The sequence below is a fragment of the Pelecanus crispus genome, chromosome 1 (genome assembly GCF_030463565.1).
Source record: "Pelecanus crispus isolate bPelCri1 chromosome 1, bPelCri1.pri, whole genome shotgun sequence".
Classification (NCBI taxonomy): Eukaryota; Metazoa; Chordata; class Aves; order Pelecaniformes; family Pelecanidae; genus Pelecanus; species Pelecanus crispus.
Window position 1 is genome coordinate 5213846 of NC_134643.1, and position 25156 is coordinate 5239001.

At 45.2% G+C, this 25156-nt stretch overlaps 1 protein-coding gene across 1 annotated transcript in view; it reads right to left on the reverse strand.

The window, feature by feature from the left end:
- The window catches only part of ITIH5 (inter-alpha-trypsin inhibitor heavy chain 5), a 49808-nt gene extending 32940 nt beyond the window's left edge, over positions 1-16868 (reverse strand). Inside the window, exons 1-5 of the mRNA XM_075720562.1 lie at positions 16538-16868; positions 12990-13034; positions 8810-8973; positions 7478-7585; positions 5258-5508 (exon numbers count right to left, since the gene is read on the reverse strand). Coding sequence (XP_075576677.1) covers positions 5258-5508; positions 7478-7585; positions 8810-8973; positions 12990-13034; positions 16538-16657 — 688 coding nt within the window. The 5' untranslated portion in view covers positions 16658-16868. The remainder of the gene's footprint in view (positions 1-5257; positions 5509-7477; positions 7586-8809; positions 8974-12989; positions 13035-16537) is intronic.
- Between the last annotated feature and the right edge of the window lie 8288 nt (positions 16869-25156).

Below are 25156 nucleotides of genomic sequence, written 5' to 3' on the forward strand. Positions count from 1 at the left end.
TGGTTCAGCACAATATGCTGCGTGCCACAACAGCATGAGTTCCAGTCCAAGCATTTCTGTGGACTCTGGCCATCTGAAATTAGCTGAGTTCAGTAGCCAGTCCATGCCTCAGTTTCCCCACTTGTTAAATGGGCATAATACAACAGTTCTGTAAAGCACTGTGGAATCTAGACGGGATCATGTGGATCACATTGAATTCCTCTATTATTCCTCAAAACACTCTTTGGAGGTGAGAAATGTCATCCCCTGTAATACAGACAGTGCTTAGGAACCCCTGGAGAGGAGGTTTCCAAGGCTGCCTCACATAGCCATTCTTAGCGACAGGAATAGCTGGGGAAGCTCTCCTATCTTCTTCATAGCCACTCATCTCCCATCTCCAGGATGGAGATTAAAACCAAAAAATGGCCTGAGAGAAAAGGCCCAAAGTAACTTTTTTTTCCCCTGGAATAATAGAAATCAGGTCTGGCAGGCAGGTTATCTAATTCATCCCATGTTTCCAGACTGAATCTCCTCCTACCTGGTTTTATGACATGGTCTGGAAACACTCCAGACCTCCAAGAATGGAAATTCAGTACCTGCCCATGCCAGTCTTTTCCAGAGCTTCACTTTTTCACTGTTAGACATTTTCAATGTCTAATTTACATTTTTCTTTCTGGATTATAAACCCATAACTTCTTGTTCTTTCTGTTACTGACACAGAAAGCACAGTGTTCTTTTCCTCCTTGCAGCAGCCTTTTACATATTTGAATACAGTTACTATGTCTTCCCCCAGGTTTCTTTTTTAGGCAGCACTTGATATCTGGATCACAATTACTCTCCCCTGTTTATTGGCCTGGTTCTTTTCAAACAAGTGACTGAGAGAGGAAAACCTATGAGATATTGCAGAGTACAGAGCATGGATGAGCTCCAAAGACGAGCTGGTCTGTGCTCACACTGAGGTAGTTAATCGGGCCTTCAGACAAACTTTCCACCAAATTCAGCTAAAGAAATAAACAGAGCAGGAAAAAAGATTTTTCGTATGAAACTGTAGTCCTCACATGATAAGCAGTTAAACCTAAATTATTTTGGAGACTGGCAGAGTCAGGATTGGAGCTCAAATGCAAAGTTCATCCTCCGCTAACATGTGGAAACTTCTAGACAACTGTGATAAGAAATAAAAACCTTTGACTTTGAAGAGAAATAGTCATTCTCAAGCAGCCTAGTGTGTCTGTGCCCAAGTCCATGACTAGTTCTCACACCGCTGCACTGGAGGAAAAGAATGAGGACAGTCATCCCTGAGGATGCTGGGTAGGACATCATTCAGGAAATGGCTCCATTCTGAGGTCACCAGAGAAGGCCAGGATCATTGGTTTCAATGTCTCCTGTTTTGGGGTTTGTATGTGACAGAAGACAATACCTGCACATGCCAAAAAATCTCTTTCCAAAACTCACATGCCTAATATCTTCCTTTGGGAAAAATACAACTCCCAGGTGGAGCTGTGTGCACAGGACTCAGTGACAGAGGAAATAACCTGGAAAGACCTGTCATCACATTGTCTCTGCTCCGTATTCAGAGAGGATGTATGCAGGACTTTCCAAGAGCCTCTATCTATAGCAAAGCACAGCTTTACTTTTCATAAATCACTGGTAGTTTGTGGAACCAAGTCAAATTTTTGTACCTTGGGCCCCTACAGCCAAACCCAGTCAGAATTTGACTCTTTACTGCTTCTGCTCCTACTGCTGTGATTTCTGCACTGTTTTATAAATGGAAAAAAAAAAAGTGTCCTTCACTCTCATCAACGGACATCCTCTGTCTGTAGGTCTTTAAGTTTTATCTCTTCTGTTCATTACAGACTGTATGGATACCAGCAGTTTGGCTGGAGTCAAAAGTGCAAATCCTGAATGACCATTAAACGGAGAAATTGTTTTTTCCACTATGCTTCCTGCATGGTACATTGGCTGTATGGATAACATGTGGAAAGCACCACAGATATAGGAGGACTGGTGCATGAAATAAAGGCAGATCAGCCATTCCTCCACTTTTGGTCATCTAAACTATTGTTATTAATTTCTTCATTAGTTTTGCTAACAGTGTTTATTGCCACAACAGGTTGGCATTTCAGTTATGAACATCCATCACTGGTGGTGCTCATATCTGGAGCAGTGAATGACTCCAAAGCCAAACGTATTTGATTTTCAACTTAATTTGCCTATCCTACACTGGGTCCTCAGGACCTGTACTCAGAAAAGGAATGTAGTTTCTTATCCAGGTCAGTCAGAGTCAAAAGTATCTAAAAGATTTGTGAAGCTACATCACATCCTCAACAATGGTTTCTGGTTGGTGGCACTTTGGACATATTACTCAGAATGCCATTTAAGTGGTGACTTGATGTCACAATACATTTTTCACCCAATACTCTCAAGGTAATTTATTAATACTTACCAAAATCTCACATTTTATCATTAACCATGAGCTACTATAGACATCTTTGTAGACATAGGAAATTGAGGAAGAGAGTTTTCATGACATATTCAAACTCAAACCAGTCAGGCAGTACAATTTTTAATGTGCAGTCCTCTGTTCCTTATTTGGTAATTTTTTTAAGTCATGACCTCTCATCTGGGGTACCACAGGTAACACAGTATGGCAGCATCTGCTCTGGCACCCTTTGCTGGCCACTTACTAGATTGATGCTCTCCAGTCAAGTGATACTGAAGAGTTTTAAGCCACAGGAATCCAAGAAGAGACCAGACACTGTCTTTTTCCTGGTTTACTCCCAGTTTGCAGACTGTGTGCCAAGCAGCCACTCTAAATGTAAGACTCACAATTCACCTGTCTTTCATGTAAAAACCTATAGTCTTCCCTGGAGGTCTCACTGGATGTGCAGATCTCATGCTCTTGGGTCTTCAGGCATCATATGAGCAAGAAGGCTTTGCAGGTGGGACCTAATGACTCATGTTTTGCTTTTTGGATCAAGCTTGAGATGACAGCCAACTGGAATACAGTGGATTTCCAAGTGAAATGCTCCTTGTCTTGGCCTTGCCCTCCCTAGGCATATTCTTGTGGTTTCCATTTGTGTTTAGGAAGGCAGGAAGTTCCAGTTATCTGCTCCGGGCGTGATTGATCTTGTTGGCCAGAAGAGGTCACAAGCAATAAATCCCTCCTATCCAAAACAAGCTGTCCTTCTATGTGACGTATATTAGACCCTCCCGAGACCCTCTGCCAATTCTTTCTTTTTTTTTTTTTGGTCTGTCTGCTGGTAATGTCTTAATCTCCTCATCTTGCTTTAGTTCAGAAAGAAGCTCACCAAACCTACTGAATTCATTAACCCTATCTACTCATCTGAGTAGCACACACCTGAGTACCAATGAAGACTTGATCTGACAGAGACCCAACCCACTCCTGACTGCCCATGATGGACCCCAAAAGTGTGTTTGACATTTCAGTGACTTCCATAGCAGTGATTTCATCACAGTGAACAGTTTTCACAGCTGTATAGGGTGATTTCAGATAGAAAGGGTCTGTAATTGAATTCTGAGCAAGGATAAAACACGGGGAGTCTGAGTTTCAGTTGCTTTACCCATCCTGAAATGGGACATCTATTTTATATACATTTTTCTGGCTAGGGAGGATTATGGAATCTTTGAGCTTGGGCCTATTTTTATATGAGCTGTTTAAATCTGAAGCACAGTGCCAAGAATGATCAGTGCTCACAGATTGCCATTTGGAGAGCACGTTACAAGAGTTTTCCCTGTATGTCATTTACATATAGGAATTTCCATACTGCACTAGACCAACAGCGTGTCTGCTCTGCTTAGCCTGTCTCTAACCTTGATCAATGCCAGATGTTTTGCAGGAAATCATATACCACAATCCACTATGATACTCCCTGATAAGTGAAAAAGGTTTCCTGTTCCTCCTGATGAAGGGCAGAGCACATTTATCACACAGTGCATAGATGTACCACAGAGAGATTAATTAGTTGTATAAGGCTTGACCTGAAGCTAGACCAAGTCACTGGCAGCCTTGATTTCAACGTGATTTGGATGAAATCAGTATGATCACACTGAGCAATCAGTTTAACTCCATGTTCACATGCTTTAGGGTCTTTACCTGGCACACATGAACAGCTCCACTGATTTTGCTGGCATTATGTCAGAGTAACTGAGGATCAAGTCCCACAGGACTCCACATCCTACTTCCAGCGCCGACTCACGCTGTTTTTTTGGTGAGGGTTTTTTGTCAACATGTAGCAATCACAGTATCCTGTGTTCCTCAGTGTTAGTTTACACTAGAAAAAATACCTTTACACTGTCCAAACAGCAAGCGAGGACAGTTGGGGGTAAGAGTAGATACTTGGACTGCATTTAGCGCTTTGGCAAAACATGGATTTTCATCTTGGAATTTCCCATGTTCTAAAATGCAGGATTTCCTATCTGCCTTGGCATGGATGGATGAAAAAAACAATTCACTTAAAATAAACAGTTCCCAGGACATGTGGAGCCAGGGGAGAGCCTGCTCAAATGCTGAGCACAAGGCCTGAAGGCCCAGTTCAAAGCTTGTAAAGACAATAGCAAAAAAAAATGCTATTGAGTTGAATGGGATCAGCCCTACATTCATTAAGCTTCAAAGTTCTCACATGCTTATGCACAGATACCACATAGACACAGTCATCTATAGAAAATAGAACAAAAGCCATCAGCCTTTATGGTAAGACTGAATTCCCGACACTGAACTACACAGGGTTCATAATCCTGAAATCCCTTTCACGTTGTAGCCATTATACCAGCTCTTATGAACCTGGAGATTGCCCTGCCAGTGAATGAGAGATCTCTAAATAGGAATTGCTGATGGTCTGCAATGCTTAGAGACTTGCTTGTCACTCAAATGCAGCCACCTCTGGGGTGGAATGTACCTGTCATACAGTGAGTACAGCAAGAGGTAAGAAGGGAAAGTAAAAAAAGTATCTTTCTAAATAAAGTAATCGTTGGAATTTGCCAGAATAATTTATGTCTAATGAGCTGTTAGCATTCATTTTTCTTGTTGTCTTCTTGAGATGTGTCCTCTAGTTTCTAATACAGTCTTGATCCTAAAAAAACGCTGCTTTAAAACCTTGTTTAATGCCTCATTCAGAGCAGAGGGAAGGTGGATGAAACACCAGTCTACACAGTTACCCAAGATTGCCTTGGAGAACTCCCAGCACTGCCAGTCCAGTTCTTGAGAAGCGATTAAGGCCCCACGAGTAACAGAACCATGGGTCATAAAATGTCTCCTTACCTTCAACTCTCCCATTGCCTCTATGCTTGCTGTTTCGAAGAGGAGGCACTTCCAGTGAAACTATGCCTGAGTTCTCCAGGATGTTCACCTCCACTCGTAACCTCCCCACCAGCTGCTGGGGACGGATGCTGACTGTATACTCATATTTTCCCAGTCGCCTTTGCAAAAGCTCTTCATAGTGCAGGAGGAACTTGGCTTGCATCTTTCGAGGAATGAAGACAGAAGCTTTGAATGTCTCATAGCCGTTCTCCCTGGAAGGAAAATCCAAAGACACCTTCAAACCCCATACACATCACATAACACCTCCCCCAGTGAATGATGAATCTGGATTTTGTTGGTCCAATAGAAGTATTTCCTATCATTGAATATGCAAAACCAGCAAGAAAGAAAACATCCTAATGCTTCACAAAGCATTGGGCATGTAGGAGGTTTCCACAGGAAGAAAGGTCTTACTAGACGAGATGACTTCTTACAGAGAGGTATATGACAGACATGTATAACATGGAGCAGGGCCAGAGGAAAGGCTGTCTCTTGTTTTCTTACACATAAGATTTGCAGGACCCATATTTAATTCTTGACTTCACCACTGCTGACTCATTGCAATATCTTAAGCAAAGTACAAGGAATTCCTTTTCCCTAACATTATAGCTGTTTATAGCTACGTACTCAACGGGGAGAAATATGTCCCTTAAGACAATTCCAGCACTGGTTACTTCTTTAAAAGGACTCTTTTCTTCCAGTTGACAACAGTGTGCCATCAGTAACCCAGCATACAACTGACAGTCAGCTTTCTGTTCTCTAGTTTGAAGTGAGATCAATTCCCACCTTCAGCTTCCGCTGCCCTTCTGTTAAACAGAGATAACTTGAGATGCTCTGCCTCCCATACAGTGCACTGTAGTGTCCAGCTACCAGGCACTGGTGTGATGCCAGGCACTACTATTTGTGAAGGGAAAATAAAAAAATCACATAACAAGAATGGAAACTTTTAATGCCATGTAGGGGTAACTTCAGAACTCACTGATGTGAAATTTTGGTGATGCCCACAATTCAGTGAGTATTGAAAAGGATTCGAGACTTCAATTTCTCTAACACATATAAAAGATTTTTTTTTTAATGCCTTTAGGACCGTTGGAATGACATCTCTGGGTCATACCTGTGGTCTAACAATGACAGGCAGTAATCTCCTACAGAAGACGATGCAACAGGGAAGGACAAGAGAAATATAGAACTCTTTCAGGTTCTGCCAGTCTGTCTGGATCCTGAGACAGCATCCTGTGCTAAAGGTTCTTGATGGATTTTTCCTACCAAAAATTCCTCTACTCACTTTTTGAACACACATTAAGTTTAGCATCTACAATTTCTAGTGGCAAGAAACACAATTTATGTAAAGAATACCTTTTTTTGCCCATTTTGAACCTGACATCTGATAATTTCATTCATTTTTCCCTAGTTTTTTTGTATGAAAGACAGAAAATAAAAATTACTTATTCTCCTTCCACATACCACTCATGAGTTCGGATCTCTGTCAGACCTCTCCATCCCCGCAGTTCATCATTTCTCAGGTCTGAAAATCATAGTCTATTTAGCTGTTCTTGATCATGTGTTCATGTTGAAATAGTGCTACTGTCCCAGGTAACTGGGAATAGTGCAGGATTTTCCAGAGCAGCAAAATCCATCCAACGGTGCGTATCTTTGAGGGCTATTTGTGTAAAATTAGAAGGGAGAAAATACCCCATAGTGCTGCTGAAGAAGTACATTCAGGTGAACATACAGGTTTTAAGATTATTAAAGGGATGAGGCTCTCTTGGCCAAGAGGACTAAACACAGCCAAGCGCTGAAAACAGGGCAAGCAAGCATGATTGCAAAAGACTACCTGTGGTTCTACCACTGACTAACTTCGTAGTCTTGAAGTTGTAACTCATTGAATTTCTGTGTGCCTTAATTTTTCTGACTGTTTTTCAGGAAGTAACAAGATTTCTTTCCCTCTCAAGTACATCCTGGATCATCTTGGACACGAAAATGTTGTGTAACAGGGGTAGAAAAGGCAACAGGCAATTTTACATGACTTGGAGTATGGGAACGACACCAGGCAGTGTAAATAACATTCTATTTAGTTCATTCTTCCTGTAAATCCATGGATGGGTATGCCAAAGCAGCCAAAATAAAGATGGGAGGAGAGTATGTTGCTTCGCAGAACACAGACAAATGCATAACACTTACCTTCCGTCTGTAGGGCTCGGAGGTTTCTTGTGCTTTGCTTTGTCATCACTGCTATTTTTCTTTTCTTTCCCTGTGACCTCCCCATAATAAGTCTTGTTGCCGATGCTCCTGGAGAGACCAGAGATGTCAGCATGACCACTCTGCACCCATATACAGTGACAGCTGTACAGCTTGCTGTAGAAGGGTTCACAGACCAAGCACATGTGAATAGGCTCAGTGTGCTGCTGGTGTAACTCACCCAGAGTCCACTTGAGTCACTGAGAAAGAAGCCAATTTAGAAGTTCCCTAGCTGATTATACTCGCAGAGTACATTTTTAGTCCAGGAGTTTATGTCTCTAAAATGCTGGTTCAGTAGGTAATCTCTGAAGCATAAGGATGCAAACCAGAAAGCAAAGCAATTGCCAAGAATCCCAATGAGCACTTTTTTCTGCCTCGTCTGAGATCCACCATCTGTGTCAATACACATGGCAATATTCAGGATGACTGCATTCAATTCGCTGCCTCCCTAACTAAAATGCTTCTCCCAGGGAATGAGTTACAGGGCCATGGATAAGGAAACAGCCCTTAACATACATTTTGGCTGGCCAATAGCAAAAGACTGTTTTTCCTTCTATTCAGTCCAAATGTAAGTCTTTCTAAAAGAGCTGGTTGCCTATCTGCTATGGTCAGGTCCAAAGTTGTGGCCCCAATATCTACCCACAGAGGGGATCTGAGCATGACCAAACCAAACATATATTTGAAACCAAGAGCTTAATTTATTCCTTAGTAAGTCATTTCAGTATGAGTTTGATTGCCCTCTACTTGCGCTATTATCCGCAGAGAATGACTAACACATCCAGCAGCAAGTGAACCTTTCTGCTAGTTGGAGTTGACTCTCCTCCTCCATTGCCAGTATGGAGAACCTGGAACAACAACAAGCTTTCTAGGCACCACAGTCAGTTAGGTGAGATAACTATCGTGTGCCAGTGTTGCTGAAACTTTAATTGGAAAAGTTTCTGAGGGCTGGGAGAGATTTTTTGGTCCAAATCAAAGAGAGAGGAGGAGAAGGAAGTTGTTAAAAGAGACCCAGATGGGAAATAGAATAATTTTCTTCCCCATGTACATTGAGGACTTGAAACTTAGCATTCTGTCATCCAAGGACTTGCTCTGTGATTTGGGGCCATGACCCATCTTGGATGGATTATATCATGTGTGTGGTTTCATTTTTCTCAAAGAAATGAAAAAAGGCCTTGATAGAGTCCTACTACAGATTGGCCAGTTTTTGAAATCTGAGAGAGCTGTCTGTGGGATGGGAGAACCATTGTCCACCTACTGTCAGCATTACTTACTTACATGGTAAAGTTGGAGATGAAGGCTGCAGCTGGGATCTGCATCTCAAACACACCTTCACGTGCCTCAGATCCGCTGTTGACCATTGTGCATGACACCGTGGTGAAAGCATACCGAGAAATGATTGTGGATCTCACAGTGAATTCGGACATCCGAGGCCTGGTTTCCTGCAGGTATCAAAAGGTTACCTATTAACACTGACAGCTATGTAACTCACCCCTTCAGTGTTTCACTGGCTTTAATACTTAATATGCTTAAGCAAATTACCACCCTACGAGTATTAGATTCCCCTATGAAAAACAGTCAACAGCAGGCAAGGTGGGCTTGCCCTCAAAATTTCAAGTGAGCTGCAAAAAGTAAACCAGGAACATGGCACTGCCTTTGTTCACGCACAAAAGCAAAGGCCACAGTCATTCTCCAATGCTTGGGAAGGTTCCGGGAAGGACGAGAGCTCTGATTATGCCAGCCTTTATGTTGTGAAACACACTGACAAAATCCACTTATATCCTAAATTGCACCCTTCAACTCTGACCATGTGAGAGGATGAGGATTAGTCCCTTATGGCCTGGGAAAAGAAGCCCAAAATATGTCCCCATAGGGTCCAGAACTGATGTCAGAGAAACTTCCCTGCGGACTGTGCACAAAAGCAGATGTGAGACCTCCTGAAAGACTGAGATCACTGTGTATGAAGCAGCATCTTCAAATTCACACAATGAGATCCATAAGTTATGTAAACAGAAAAACTGCTGTCAATGGAGTGGGTTGAATCCTCCACTTCTGAGAATCCATCCTGGAAGAGACTTAATAAGAAACACTGACACTGTGATGTCTCAGGCAAAATATTTTAAGCCTTTTAGCCCACACTGGGTTCCTTCCAGCAGAGAAGCAACAGAGACTGAAATGAATGACACATAATGTAGCAATAGAAAGCCAATTTCTGCTTCTTGGGAATGTGTTTTTGTGCACAAGTCCTGGGTTGGAGCATTTCTTCAGTCTAACGTGATTTTTTGACAGCAACATCTCCATGGAGATCAACAGTTTTCTTCCTGGAAGACTTCGGTGTATTTAACCATAAGCAATCCATGTAAAAAAAATTCTGTGTGTTGCCTTAAACAGTCAAAGACCAAACCCTCAAAAGCAGAAGGACACTAAAGAGTAAAATACATTGCAAATACAGAGCAACTTCACTAAACCAAATAAACTGAGACTCTTCCTACTGATCTTGATAAAAAGCCACATAAGACAAGAATATGCTCTTCAGCTGCACTTCCAGGCTTTTTTTCTGAACAAAAAACATTTAGACAAATGGCTTAACAAAGAGAGCAAGTGTTTGTATGAATAAGTATGAAACAGGAACATTTCTGCAGTAGCTGATGGCATCAGAAGCAGTAATAAGTGAGCATCCAGCTAACCAAGCTGCTGGGCTAGTGAATTCCAGGCAAATGGAAGAATCAGGGTCCACTGGAAACAAACACAAAACCATCAACAGACTTGGAAATAAAGTCCCACCTGCCTACATTTTCAAGGTTTGGAAAGACTCTGATAAATGTGTCCCAACTGAACCTAGTCGTGGTAGATACGTTTAACAGCTGGAGCATGTGTGATGTGCTCTGTGTCCGTGATCCTCCTGCTTAGCACAGGCTCAGCTCACCTGGAGCACAATGGCAAGAAATTAGCATTTCTAGGTGTGATTCTTCTCACCGTATTCATCAGGCAGCTCAGTGCAATGGACCTAGACTAGAACACACCTGCTCAGATCTAATGTCTCCCCCTCAGGCCACTAGTGGCTTTTACTCAATTGCTCTTGATTAGAACTAGATCCTGCTGTTCTTAGGAACTTCCCTGATACGTAGGCATGGCTTTCCAGTCTCATTATCCTGAAGGTGGAGAAGATGGGGAGTTTTGATCAGAAGTAGTGTTGTAGGAATGTTTCCAGATATAATGAGCTGATGTTTTACTCAGTCTTCCATACCACTAATTACCTGTGGCATAGCAAGAGATATAGAGGATTTAATAACTGAAGTAAAAGAAAGAATCTGAAGCTACAGCAAATTCTTTGGTTCCAGATGTCCTGCATCCACTCCCATGTTCTGCATGTCATTGCAAGCTGTGGGTTCAAATATGGTGGACATCTCAACAGCAAAAAGGGATCAAGCCCTTTGCCTTTTATTTGAGATACAAGGTGGTTCTGCAGTGACAAATTTGAGACTGAGTCTAACACTGTGAATGCAATGATGGAATTGTCTGAAGTCAGAAGGTATTTAGAATATGACAGAGGACATGGACTTACCCTTGTAATGACAAGAACACAAGAATGGTTGTACTGGGTGAGAACAAAAGCAATTCTAACCCTATAGCCTATCACTGGCAGAGATCAATAGTGCATGCTTAGAGAAGAGTGTAAAATCAGTCCAACCTGCACTGTTACTGCCCAAAATATTCTCTCAGTTTTCAGTAATTTGTGGCTGAAGGAACTCCTGACCCAAGGGTGGTATTTCTGTGCTTAGTAAACCTCTGTGGATTTTTCTTCTACAACTTCAGACAGCTGCTTTTTGAATCCATGTAAACTTTTAGCATCCCCAACACCTTGCAGCAAGGAATTCCACAGCTTAACGATATTTTATATGAAGAACCACATTGCTTAGGGTTTTTTTCTGAATCTACTATTTGCTGGCTTCAACTGATCTCTGTCATATCTCTCTATCCCACTGAATAAGCTCCAGCTCTGATATCCTCACAGACCGAGGAACAGCAAAACCAAAGGAAAAAAAGACATTAAACACCTCTCCCTCTTCCTGGTGGATAGGAGTTGCTGTTGGAGAAAGCAAACACTGAAAAAGGGCATCACATACAACTGAGGATGAAAGAACTGATTCATCTTCCCATCCATGGAAGGGATCTACCATTTCTTGTATCTAGAAAATGTAAACGGTGGGGGCAGAGGCAGTTTCCAAACAGGTTGCTAGGTCAGGCTTGGCGGGCAGCCCAAGTTCCAGTCTGCGATTCTTGTGCGTTCCCTGGAGCTCTTGCACAATCCATCAGCGCCTGATGCTCTGACTTACAGCTGCGCAAATGCCTGTTTGTTTTCTCCACTTTTTATTAAGGCCTTCAGAAGATGAGAGGCAGCAGAAAGGAAAAAACAAAACAAACCATTTGTTTAATATTATTATTACTGTGATTTATTATCCCAGTTAAAAAGAAAGCTAGGGAATACCAAGGCAGCAGATTAGCACACTGCTATGAGGCAGGTTGGTTGGATGCTTTATGAAGGTGTCCTGGTGATTATGATGAACTGGGAGCTGAAATTTTCTTGCCAAACAAATGATTTTATGCTTGTTTATATCAAATGTTTGGAAAGACAGAAGAGATCTGAAGATCAATGAAATACACTCCATGTTTTTACCTTTATCAGTTGCTTTCATCAAAACAAATTGACAGTATTTTCAGATTACAAGTAATAAACTGGTAATAAGACTGAGAGTTACTCTCCTCTAGGCTGCTGATTCAAATCTGTCAAAGATCAAAGGGACCAGAAGCTATCAACATGTGATGGCTGCTCAGTGTGTGAAATGAGTTCCTCCAGTTCTCAGCTGGGAAGCCCCCATACCTCAGAAAAGCCAGAAAAATATCTGGCCATGAACAACAATTTCACTGGCTGCCTCTTTAGCCAAAGTTTTGATCTAAGCTGTGCAACTCTCAGCACAGAAATATAGCCAGATCTCACAGATCTGCTGTAGATCTCACAATTGCAGGTAAACATCTTAAAGCTTAGGTTCCCATGCCGAAAGAAGGATACTGGCTTCCTTGTTTTCTCCTTTCATCAGTAAATTTTGGCCTCTGCATCAACAGAGAACAACTGAGATCTTCAGATTTCAAAGCAAACTCTCCCTTTCTCTTCAAATTCAATGAGATTTCATCTGGCTTATGTTCACTGCATGGTTGAGGTTTGTAACATTAGATATTCTCTCTCCAAGTCTGGGGTTGAGAAAATATATTGGGAAGTAGTAGAAGAACCTGTACCTGTTGCATGGATCAAAATGAAGATTTTCTTTTTTACCTAAAATCTCACCCTACCATCTCCCACTGACATAGTTCATTCCTGGGCACAGGGATGTGCACACACACGTACACAGAGCAAGTGCAATTCCCATGAGTTAAAATAAAGACACAGCGTGATACATACCAGCCTCTGCAAAAATTTGGCCTGTCTTGGAACACGGCGTGCAACCTGCAAAGAGTTAAGGGAGTTAATGGAGCCTAGTCAACTTACAGAAGACATGTCACTTGTTTAAATCCAGACACAGGTTTGTGTGACTGATCAACCATGGCCAGGTTCAAATGTTCCTCTGGTTAAAATTAAAACCTAAATCTCTTCTGTATTAACAGACCCATTGATCAAAGCTCAGCAGTGGAATGTGGCTCTCACAGGCGAGGAGGTACTGTGTGTTTTGCAGATGCTACTTGTCAAGAGACCCTCTATATGAAGACAGGAACCTCAGCCTTTAGCCCTAGCCCTGGACGCTGTGTCTTGGCCCTGGAAGTGTATTCCCTTATAGCTTCCTATGGAGTCACACAAAGGCTCTGTGTCACTGTTTTTGCCCCACTGTGTGGTATATGGCACATGATGAGAAAGGCTGCTAAAAGGTCCACAATGCTCATCAAATGTCATGCAGGACCCTTCTACATCCTCAGGCGAGTAAAAGCCAAAGCCCATTCCCCAGTCCAGAAGTGGTCTACATCCATGCAAGAGCACTCAGCGCTCATCGTGGGTTACAGACACTGGGCAGGGAGAGGGCTGAGGGCACGACAAGCCCAGTCACCCGAGGCTGTCCTCAGCTCAGCACAGTGTGGCTGCTTCGAGCTTGAGCAGTGTCCAGGTTAATACCTTGCACCCATGTGGTGCAGCTTAGCAAGCGTAACCCCATTCTGCTGCATGTGTGGACCTGCTCCAAGGGAGGACTTGTACAAATTAATGTTACAGCTTCAGCTTTATTGATATTACCTCAACCGCAGATCTGGTGCCTAAAAACTCTGCACAGGTACTGTGGATTTATTGCACAGCAACAGAAAAGCACTAGTTGCGTGCAAAAAGGGAATAAAGATATTTTATTATGAATTTATTATGAAATGAAGTGCTTCACCTATGACAACGCAATCGTACTTGTTGTATTGCTCTTCACAACAATTCCTCTGACTTTTCCCCTGCACATGTTGTAAGTCTCAGCTTAGCAACATCTCCAAATCAAATCCCTCCCAAAAGAGAGAGTACAAGTCTCTTGTCAATGAGGGAAGCCAAGTGACTTCTTAAAATGTTGGTGAAACTCCAGAGAGCAGAGGAATGCAATGACATTTTTTTACCTGACTTGCCCTTTCTGTTGATTTACACTGAAATAACATCAGCTCTTGCCAAAGAGATGATTTCATGTCTGTTTATGTCATGTATTGCAAAGCTAAGGAAAGCCCCATGGAGAAATCAAACACTCTCCTCTGCTAGAATCCTTACTATTTCCTTCTTCATTATTTTAGCCAACATCTTTTAAAATTAGAACGAAGGAAAAACAGCTCCCTCAGGAAATTCTCAATGGAGAGGAGAGGAGAGGAGAGGAGAGGAGAGGAGAGGAGAGGAGAGGAGAGGAGAGGAGAGGAGAGGAGAGGAGAGGAGAGGAGAGGAGAGGAGAGGAGAGGAGAGGAGAGGAGAGGAGAGGAGAGGAGAGGAGAGGAGAGGAGAGGAGAGGAGAGGAGAGGAGAGGAGAGGAGAGGGATTCTCTGAAGTTTAAATTTTGGAAGAAACTTTCTGTCTGAATATATTATCTCAGGCAAGTAAAGCACCTCGGGAGCCTGCTGTGGTTCCATCATCTAATGGAACAATTTCAAAATTCCTATCAACCTTTATCTTTAAGGCCTTCCAAAGCACTCATTAAAGCCCAGTAATTGCTAGTAGCGACCCCATAGCTGTTGCCATCTGCTAGTCTTAACATGGTATACAGAGAATAAACTGGGCAGTGGTAACCCAACTACCTGGGAGGAGCTGTCCAGAAGAACTACCTCTAGTGCAACGGTAATAACTAGCCACCTTATCAACTACCTTAGCAGAGCAGTCAATCATTGATTGAGCCAACAAGTAATCCACACTCATTGCAAATACACTGATCCTGCAAAGACCTGTGTCTGCACTTGCCTTTGAGTAGGAAGATCCTTTCAGTTAAATACAGCTTTATATGCTCTCCAGAATTAGTTAGAGATTTGCTTATAGGGGATATATGTTGATCTAGGGAAGCACTTGCCCTTTCTTAACCTGGCTTATATGTTCAGTGAGTATGGACAGATGTCCTCTTCTAGATCTGGCTGTCCCAGAGGACTAGATCACCACTTCTATTTATACATCACTGCTTTTCTGTTGGAAGTTACTGCTGCCACTCCTCTGCCAGCAACACAGCTCCTGTGAAAACACCCTTTTTTGCCTCAAGCAAGATCAGCCATGTTATTTCAACACTGTGAGCCAGTTGCTTGATCTTTGCAACTGATTTTCCCCCTAAAGCAGATGAGTGAGTGTTCCCAGACACCACTCCACTGGCAGAACAGTGGTGGAGATATTCTCTTCCACTTGGACAGGTGGGTCTGCAAGACAATGTTGGTTTGTGGCTGAATTCCCCAAGAAGCAATATGTGTTCACAGTAATCAGGATCAACAACCAAGTTGCTGAGGTCCTCGTACTGGAGAGAGATGGACACTTCTGGAGAGGAATTCTTCCCATTCTATCATGGGTGGGATGAGCAACTGAATGACCAACTCTGAGACAGGTACAGATAAATACGAAGGGTCTCACTCTTCCTGCTTATTGTATGGCAGAAGATGCCAAATACAGGCATCTAGTGACATTTCAGACACACTAGGGTATCCCACCTGGCCTCCAGCAAGGCACAGGTCTTCCATAGGTCCTGCCTTGTATCTGCTGGTCCTACATGGGTTATCTCAGATACTACAGAGCCTCTCAGATCTGATCAAATTTAGATAACTGATTGATGCTCTAAGTGACCCAAAGTCACACATGATAGCTGGTATGGCCTGAAGGATGTGAGCATTGATCTGAAGCTCAGCCTTTTAAATCACAGCCTTCCAAACCACCACCCAAACTCTCTTGATAACTTGCAAGAAGTTCATTACCCTTTCAACCCTATTTCCCCAGAAAATCTAAGCCACACAATGACACAACAGCCCTCACTTGCAGAATATATATTTTTTTTTCTCTCCTGGTCAAGAAGCATTTTACAAGCTGAAACTCATGTGGTTCATTTCATCCAGCATGAGTTAAAAATCAAGTACAGTAAGACTGAGACCATAGGCAGAAAATCTTTCCTCCGAGCCTGAAATACTCTGAATTACTCAGACTGGCGCGCGGCCAGGACACTGCGTTAACTCCCTTGTCCCTGCGAAATGCCTCGTTAGCACAGCTCTCAGGATGTCAGCTTTGAACCCAATGCCAGGCAGTAGAACCCCAAATGGAAGGGTGCCGGTGCTCTCCTAGCTTAGCACCTCCAACAGCTGCCTGGCTCGGTGGCAGCAGCCTCCCACGGAGCTGAGCTGCTGCCTCAGCCATGGGCACGCTGCAGGAACGGGTGCAATCAGTGCAGTTTTAACAGACTGCCCTGCGTCTCAGTGCTGATGGTTAAGAGGGGACAAGCCAGCCCTGGCCACCAGATGCTCCTGAACAACAACCGCTTTAAAACTTACTTGCTCCATGATGCTGTAGTCTGCCATCAGCTCCTCTTCCAGGTACCTCGCCATGAGCTCCGAGTCAGGCTGCCCCGCCGAGGTGGAGAAACCCCAGCAGAGCCACAGCCAAAGGATCATGGTGGAGGGGAGCGCTGGCTGGGGCTCCCTGCCCCGCAGGTGAGAGGAAAGCCCCGCTGCCTGCGGCTGCTGCCTGCGCTGCCAGATGGCTGCGAGGAGGCTGACAGGAGGCGAGACGACCCACCCTCTTCTCCTCCTTCCCAGCTCGGGACCGGCCCCTTTCCACTCAGGGCGGCTCCCCGCGCTGCCAGGGGCTGCAGGGGAGCCTTGCGGGGTTTCCATCCGGCAGCTACTCCCCTCAGCCGGGGGTCCCGTGGGCCGCTGGGCAGAAGCCACCGCCATGCCCCTCTCAACACCGCCCTCAGCCTCAGCCTCCATCCCGCCTCGTGCGGCGGAGAGGGGCGGCCCTGGGGGTCCCTGAGGCGCTGCCCCCCCCGGTTTTGGCACCAGCAGCACCCCAGCCCCGTGGTGGGCCTCGGCTGGGGGGGAAGGTTGAGGAGACATCTCCTCCACCTGGCTGGGCACTGAGGCAGGGCCTAAGATGGCCGCCGTTGCATGGTGCCCACCTGAGGGGCTGGTGTCCAGCTGGAAGGACGCACTGGGCTGCAGGGTTGTCTCCTCACGGGGTCAGCCATGGCATCGGGCAGGCCTGAACGGCTTACACCACAGTCCATATTAAAAAGCACCCTTCTACCCACCCCCTTAGGGAGTACAATCTGAGGACACACTTCAAGGCTGGGGCTTCACCCAGGAGTGGTAAAACCCTCCGGTTTCATGCTCTCTGAAGCGACAGCTTCTCCTACTCCCCGGTACGGAGAGCCCTGGCTTGTTTGTGAAAGCTGCCCCGGGGCCCGCCATCCCAGAGCAGGGCAGGGCTCCCTCCACACCCCCGCCTTGGCACACTGCCGGGCAGCCCGGTGCCTCCCTGCTGGCAAAGACGGCCAAGACCTGTGCTTTTCACCCCTCTCTCTTGTCATCTGGACTCTGTTTCTCAGCTGGGCAAAGTCTCCTGCTCTTCCCTCCATTTCTGAGAGGCAGAGCCCTCTCCTCCCCAGCCAGACCCAGGGTGAAGGTGGCCGCTGGCTGGGCAGGCTGGGTCCCCACTGCTCAGCTGCCAGGGACGCTTCCCCAGGCACGGCTGTGCCAGCTGGCACGGACCAGGCACGCCTCATCCCCAGGCATTCAGGAACTTGCATCTGCAACGCTCACCTACTTTGTGTTTGGGGATTTTTTGCAGGTTCTAGGTGCTGCACACACAAACCTATCAGGATTTGAACCACTGTATTTTCTTTTTCCTTTCCAGCTCTGGGTCATCACTGACTGAAGCTGGTTTGCTTCAGCTCCAGTCCACGGCAGTGACAGTCCAGTGAGTGGGTCAATGTCTCTCCAGCCTTGCTGGGATGTGTAAACACACCCTTGGGCCGCTGGAGTTTCTCCTGGCCAGACACATGTGCACCCACCTGAAAGCGTATGTCCACTAAGAGCATATGTCCTGGGAGCATAGTGTCCTCCAACTCTACCATGTGTAATGGAGGAGCAGGAAGATGCTTGCTCCCCATTCAGAAGGGATGAGGGGAGCTGGAGATGGAGTAAAGGCAAGGGACAGCATGGTCAACACCTTTGGAACTCCCCTTTAGCAAGTTGATGGCTCAGACCTAGGCTGAGGCGACACCATGTTCACATACAGGCCCTTTCTGGAATTGCCAGCAAGAGGGAAAGAATCAAAAGCCCTCTCCTATTGGGACCAGTCCACCACTGGCAGGTACGAAGGCCTCTGGAGTGGTCACATCCCCAATGGGAGCTGCAGAGCCATGCAGCACTGCAGGGAATGACGAAGGGCTTGTCTGGCTGGAGAAGATGGTGGGAGAAAGCTGGAGGGAGTCTAGGGCAAGATGCTTCAGACCCCCAGAGACACCCCAAATGTTTGCTGTGCTGATCTGGTCCCTGCCAGAAGACAGTCAAGGCACTATCTTCAGCTCCTCACCATTTCAAAGGGAGATGGAAGAGGGCTCAACCATCCAGCTGGGAATCAAGAAAGACTTCAAAGCAATGTTTCAGGCCGAGACCTTGTTTAAGGACACACAAAAATTGGTCTGAAGTATTTTTCATCTGGGTCCAGTTTGTTTCAGTTCCTGCATGTCTTGTCTAGCTCAGAGACAGAAGCGCACTGCAGTAGCATGAAAAGTAGGGCTGCAGCCTCCTGTGCCCTCACTACTGACATTAGGGTGGGCTGCTCCTCAGCCTGTCCATGTTTCACTAACCAGGGGACACGGATGAATAAAAGTCTTGCAGCATATGCTTAGAAATGTTGGAAAACGGCATTTAAAACAATACATATAGGATGATTTTCCTTCTAGAGGAAACCAAGGCACCTCTGGAAAAGCAAGTCAAAAGTAGCCTGCTAACCCTAGAGGTAGCAGTAGTTCCTGGGCAGGAAGGTGAGATGTTTGCTAGTTTGAAATAACCATTGGGCAGTCAGGAGGCATTTGAAAAACATCTAAATCTCACTGGCTATCACTCTTTGCCTCCTGATCAGTATTCAGCTTGTTTCTACAGCCACTCCGCTTCTCCCATTGCAGAGGTGGGGAGCTGAGGGCCAGAGTAAATCAAAACAGTGAGACAGTGCAAAGATATTGCACTGATATTAGCTGATCCTAAGGACATCTGGTGAAAGGAGGGTATTCAGATCAAAACAGGACCCTAGAGCAGGTGCAAGATAACCAACAGGCATGAGAAAATGAGCTGGGAAAAGCACTGCCCTGCCCAAAGTGATTAGGAGCAGCCAATTCTGCTCATACTCTCCTCAACAAGGGCACATAAGGACACAGCACATAGCTAAATAAGACCAGGGTGTGTTTTAATGTGGTTCAGATGAGGTTAGGTTTGGTGAGTGAACATTAAGCCCTGGGGTCTTGATTGTTCACATTATCCTCTCTTCCCTCTCCTTGGAATACAGTGTCCTGATTTTGGGGCCGAACATGGCAGGCACTGTTCTGGGATGCCGTTGGAGACCAAGATAATCAGTTACTCAGGTGTGTTCACATTAGACATGTTTGATGATGACTTTTGCCGACTTAGCAAGACATGCAGCTGTTCTTTGGGTGGGAGCTCAGCAAATTAAATTGCCTGGCATGCCTGCGGCCAGCATGAGCAGAGTCATTGGAGAGAGGCGTGATCTAACGCTGAGCTTTCACACACATTTCACCTGGAATGGATCATGTTATATCAAGGAATCTCTCTGGGTTGACACGCAAACACAGGCACCTTGGTGATGCTCTGCCTTCACACATCTGCATCCCTCTGTTTTTCCATGCAAGGCTCATGGGTAGGACTAGTCTTCCTCATTTTCACCGTACCAGTTAAATAAACCCTGTAGGGAGTGCTGAAGCTAAAGAAAATGTTGGCACCTTCTAGCTCAAGAGCAGGGGTTTTCCAGACTCCAGACTGAAGCTGAGGGAACAAGATCAGAGCTGCATGTGGTCATAACATTGGTGCCATGGCTGCATGGATTCATAAATTAAAGATTTCCAGTTCTCTGTTCTTCTAGGTAGAAAAATGGGACACCAGACACCCACCTCATGCAGAGGCATCTACAGTAAATGCCCAACTAGAAGTGTCTGAACCAGGAACTAAATCTACCCAAAGCACTAACAAACAGTAGAATTTAGTGGCATTCAAAGCCAGCAATTTGCTCAAGAAAATGGCAAGAGTCCCAAAGGGTTACACAGGCATAGACATAGATAAATGTCCAGAGGTAAAATTAGTTATGGTGAAGTTCAGGGAATTACATTAAATATTTTCTTTCAGGTCTTAATCTAATCAATCTCCTCTGAAACTCCTGGATGGGACCTGATGGTCCCCAGTTCTGACACTATTTGGGAGGTGCCTGTGTTCCTGAAAGGTCTTTTCTGTGGTCCCAGTGGCTGCGATCTCCCTGCTGCCATTAGCTGTGTGCACCATGGCCCAGCAGAACATTTCAGAACTTCAAAATCTGGCATTGTTCTGATGAAATACACCCAAAGTGTCTGCCAAAGGGCCTTGGTGCTGGAGATGTCTGACTCTGGGGGACTGCTGTGAAACCCACTTTAAAGAGGTCATCAGGGCAGACAGGCGGGTTGCCAAGTCCTGGTAGCTGGTGTGTCTCTGTTGAATGGCAGTACAAAGAGAAGGAAGTTGAAACACCAAGAAAGCCTTTTCTTTTTTTTTTTGGATAAGGAATTGGCTGGATGGTCTCATCCAGAGGGTCGTGGTCAATGGCTCAATGTCCAAATGCAGACCAGTGACAAGTGGGGTCCCTCAGGGGTCCGTACTGGGACCGGTGCTATTTAACATCTTCATCAATGACATAGACAGTGGGATCGAGTGCACCCTCAGCAAGATTGCAGATGACACCAAGCTGAGTGGTGCCGTTGACACACCAGGAGGACGAGATGTCATCCAGAGGGACCTGGACAAGCTGGAGAGGTGGGCCTGTGTGAACCTCATGAGGTTCAACAAGGCCAAGTGCAAGGTCCTGCACCTGGGACGGGGCAACCCCCGGTATCAGTACAGGTTGGGGGATGAAGAGATTGAGAGCAGCCCTGCGGAGAAGGACTTGGGGGTACTGGTGGATGAAAAGCTGGACATGAGCCGGCAATGTGCACTTGCAGCCCAGAAAGCCAACCATATCCTGGGCTGCATCAAAAGCACTGTGGCCAGCAGGTCGAGGGAGGTGATTCTGCCCCTCTACTCTGCTCTGGTGAGACCTCACCTCGAGCACTGCATCCAGCTCTGGGGCCCTCAGCACAAGAAGGACATGGACCTGTTGGAGCAGGTCCAGAGGAGGGCCACCAAAATGATCCGAGGGCTGGAGCACCTCTCCTATGAGGCCAGGCTGAGAGAGTTGGGGTTGTTCAGCCTGGAGAAGAGAAGGCTGTGAGGAGACCTTATTGCAACTTTCCAATACTTAAAGGGAGCCTACAGGAAAGATGGGGAGAATCTTTTTAATAAGGCCTGTTGTGACAGGACAAGGAATAACGGATTTAAACTAAAGAAGAATAGATTTAGACTAGACATTAAAAAAACGTTTTTTACAATGAGGGTGTTGAAGCACTGGCACAGGTTGCCCAGAGAGGTGGTGGAGGCCCCATCCCTGGAAACATTCAAGGTCAGGTTGGATGGGGCTCTGAGCACCCTGATCTGGTTAAAGCTGTCCCTGCTCACTGCAGGGGGGTTGGGCTAGATGACCTCTAAAGGTCCCTTCCAACCCAAAGCATTCTATGATTCTATGATTCTATTATTCTATGATACTATGATTCTATGATTCTATATGTCTGTATATCGTTTCCCAGAACAGTTGGTGTGTAGTGGGATGAATGTCAGGGCAGTAGGCACCCTGGGTAAGTGTCTTGCCTTGCAGGTACACCCTGTTCTTACCTGGATCACTGGAAATTTTTGGATAAGGAATTCAATATGGGAAGGGGAAACTGGCTATCTCATAAGACACGGAAACTGTAAGTGTTTCTCCCCGGTACAAGCCAAGTTACCACAATTTAATTATTCTGGGAGACAGACACTACCCAGCAGTAACAGCAAGTGCTTCAGGGAGGACAGTGCATGAAAACTCCCTTCTAGAGGAATCCTGCCCATGAAAGGACAACTCATGAAACAGCCCAATGGACACATACCACAAATCATCGGGATGATCTCATCATACTGAGATTCTGTCCTCCTCATGAAATTCTGGGGAAGTATACCTAACCTGGTAGCAAATGGTAAGGCTCTGAGCATCCTCAGCGCTTGATCCTCCTGTATATTTTCTGTACCTTCTCCTTGTGAAATTTCAGCTTTTTGGGCTCTTTTGGACAGTATATTTGAGCAGTTTGTGCCATCTAGTGGTCACACTGATTTCCCAATCTTGTTATTTTTACTGGAAAAAAATTAAGCCACATTAAGTGGTTATGAGAGGACTGAAATAAGGGGTTACAAAATTCATGTTTAAATTAAATTCTGTTCCAAAGGGACTATTTCATCTCTTCAGAGCAGCAGTGATTAGCTTCCTGGTCCAGGGTCCCAGATACCTCCAGAACAGCTATCTTAAGAAAGGACTGGTCACTCTGAGCTAGGGGCATGTATGTGAGCAGAACTCAGCTTAGATGGAAAAGTCAAGCTATACTAGATACTGTCAACACAGCAAAGACTGGGTGCCCCATGCCTGCTGCTCTTGCAGTCCTGGGTAAGCCCTGTCATAGCCATAGCTCCAACTGCACTCATGGGGGTGTTCCTAAGCTAACTTTAAGGTAGCTAACTTTAATACTGCTAGGACTACAGGTGCACAACAGTGAGAAAAATCCACCTAAGAGGCTGAGTAAACACTGAGTCCAAGGTATATGGTTAGATTGTCAGTCCCTTGACTACATGATTTAAAGCCAGCCTGGATGTTTCAGTTACCACAGAGCTGTAAGCCAACCTCCCATTTGAAGCAGCATGCCTGCGATCCTAATGCTGAAATTCATCTCTGCTCAAAAAGCCTACAATGATGATAAATGCAGAGCAGCTCACTCTAGGAGGTAGGAGTCATTTGATGAAGCATAGATGTCCCCAGAGCTGGTGTCTTCCTCTGAGCTCTCTGACTGGAGTCCCTAGATTGTACATAGCATGAAATAGACCCAGCAAGGGCAGGATTCATCCCATTCTATGGTGTGGCAGGTAATTAGAGTCAGGTGCCATATGGTCAGAAAAAAATCTACTTATTTCCATGGACTAAAAAGGGAGACAAAGATGTACAGTAGGGTAATCCCATCCCTCATTATGCTACTTTGGCCAACAGCCAGCTGAATATGAGCCAGCAGTGTGCCCAGGTGGCCAAGAAGGCCAATAGCATCCTGGCTTGTGTCAGAAATAGTGTGGCCAGCAGGACTAGGAAAGTGATCGTCCCCCTGTACTCGGCACTCGAATACTGTGTCCAGTTTTGGGCCCCTCAGTACAAGAAAGACATTGAGGTGCTGGAGCATGTCTAGAGAAGGGCAACAAAGCTGGTGAAGGGTCTGGAGCACAAGTCTTATGAGGAGCGGCTGAGGGAACTGGGGTTGTTTAGTCTGGAGAAGAGGAGGCTGAGGGGAGACCTTGTCACTCTCTACAACTACCTGAAAGGAGGTTGTAGTGAGGTGGGTGTTGGTCTCTTCTCCCAAGTAACAAGCAATAGGACAAGAAGAAACAACCTCAAGTTGCATCGGGGAGGTTTAGATTGGATATGAGGAAAAATTTCTTCACCGAAAGGGTCATTAAGCATTGGAACAGGCTGCCCAGGGAAGTGCTTGAGTCCCCATCCTTGGAGGTATTTAAAAGATGTGTAGATGTGGTGCTTAGGGACATGGCTTAGTGGTGGACTTGGTAGTGTTAGGTTAACAGTTGGATTTGATGATCTTAAAGGTCTTTTCCAACCTTAATGATTCTATGATTATTGAAAAACCCTGCTCCCATCCTCCCCATTCTCCTCCTGTACGCTCCCCTCCTCCAAGCACATCATTTACCCCCACCTTCATGGGAAGCTGCAACACAGAAGATGATCTGGACTAACAGAGGAGGGGAAGACTGGCCAGGTCATGCCGTTTGGGCCTGAGGGATGCAGAACTGCTTATTGAGTGACCTCTGCATTCAGAAACTGTCTCTTCAGAAGAAGCAATGTTGCAGGCTCTACATGTGCACCATCTGAGAGCTGAACCAGAGCTTAGGGAGAAAGTAATAAATAGGTGATGTGGGGAACCATCGTGTGGATGGATCAATGCAAAAGCAAGATGCATGTGCTGTGAAGGCTGTGTACTAGTTTGGGTACAGCCTATGGCCTCCTAAGCCTTCTAGCAAATCTGGAGCTATGTCATCTCCAAGTTCAAGATCCAGGACTGCCCAAAAGATTGCGGAAGAGGGCAAATCAGGACTAATTATTCAATGCCTCTTCCAGCATAACATCTGTGAAACAGTATATTCAGCTACCATGCGACAAGTTCAAAGTGATCAAAAGACCATGATTTGTTCTGTGTATAGTTAAGGTGTGGAACTTCTTCTCACAGGAAGCTATGAATGCTATTATTTTTATCCAATCTCTTCAGAGGAGATGATAGGGTTTTGGACAATAAATTAACTGAGGCCTGCTAAATAAATGGAAAGCATCTCCTAATCAGGATGTACCGTAGCAACAAGTAGCTGGAGACCAGGAGGGTCTTTGGAAAATACCTTACGTGCTTGCTCCAGTTCTTATGCTCTCTCCTAAGCACCTTTGGCAGCTCTTACATGGCCGTGAGCTGAAAGGTGACTATTCTGCTTGAGTTCCTTGTGAACTTCTGAATGTAGTTTCAGGTCTCAGCCTGAGAAAAAATCTATTGAAATGATGGAGGCAGGGTGTGTAACAGCAGACTGGTGCTGCAGAAATTTTTTAGTGAAACATCGAAATGTAACATAACATAGGGTAAGATAACAGAATATAATTAATATATCATTAATATAATATAGTTAATATAATACACAGGGAGCACACATAGTGTTTTCCTCAATCCCATCAGTGGCAGGGAAGAATCCTGAAAG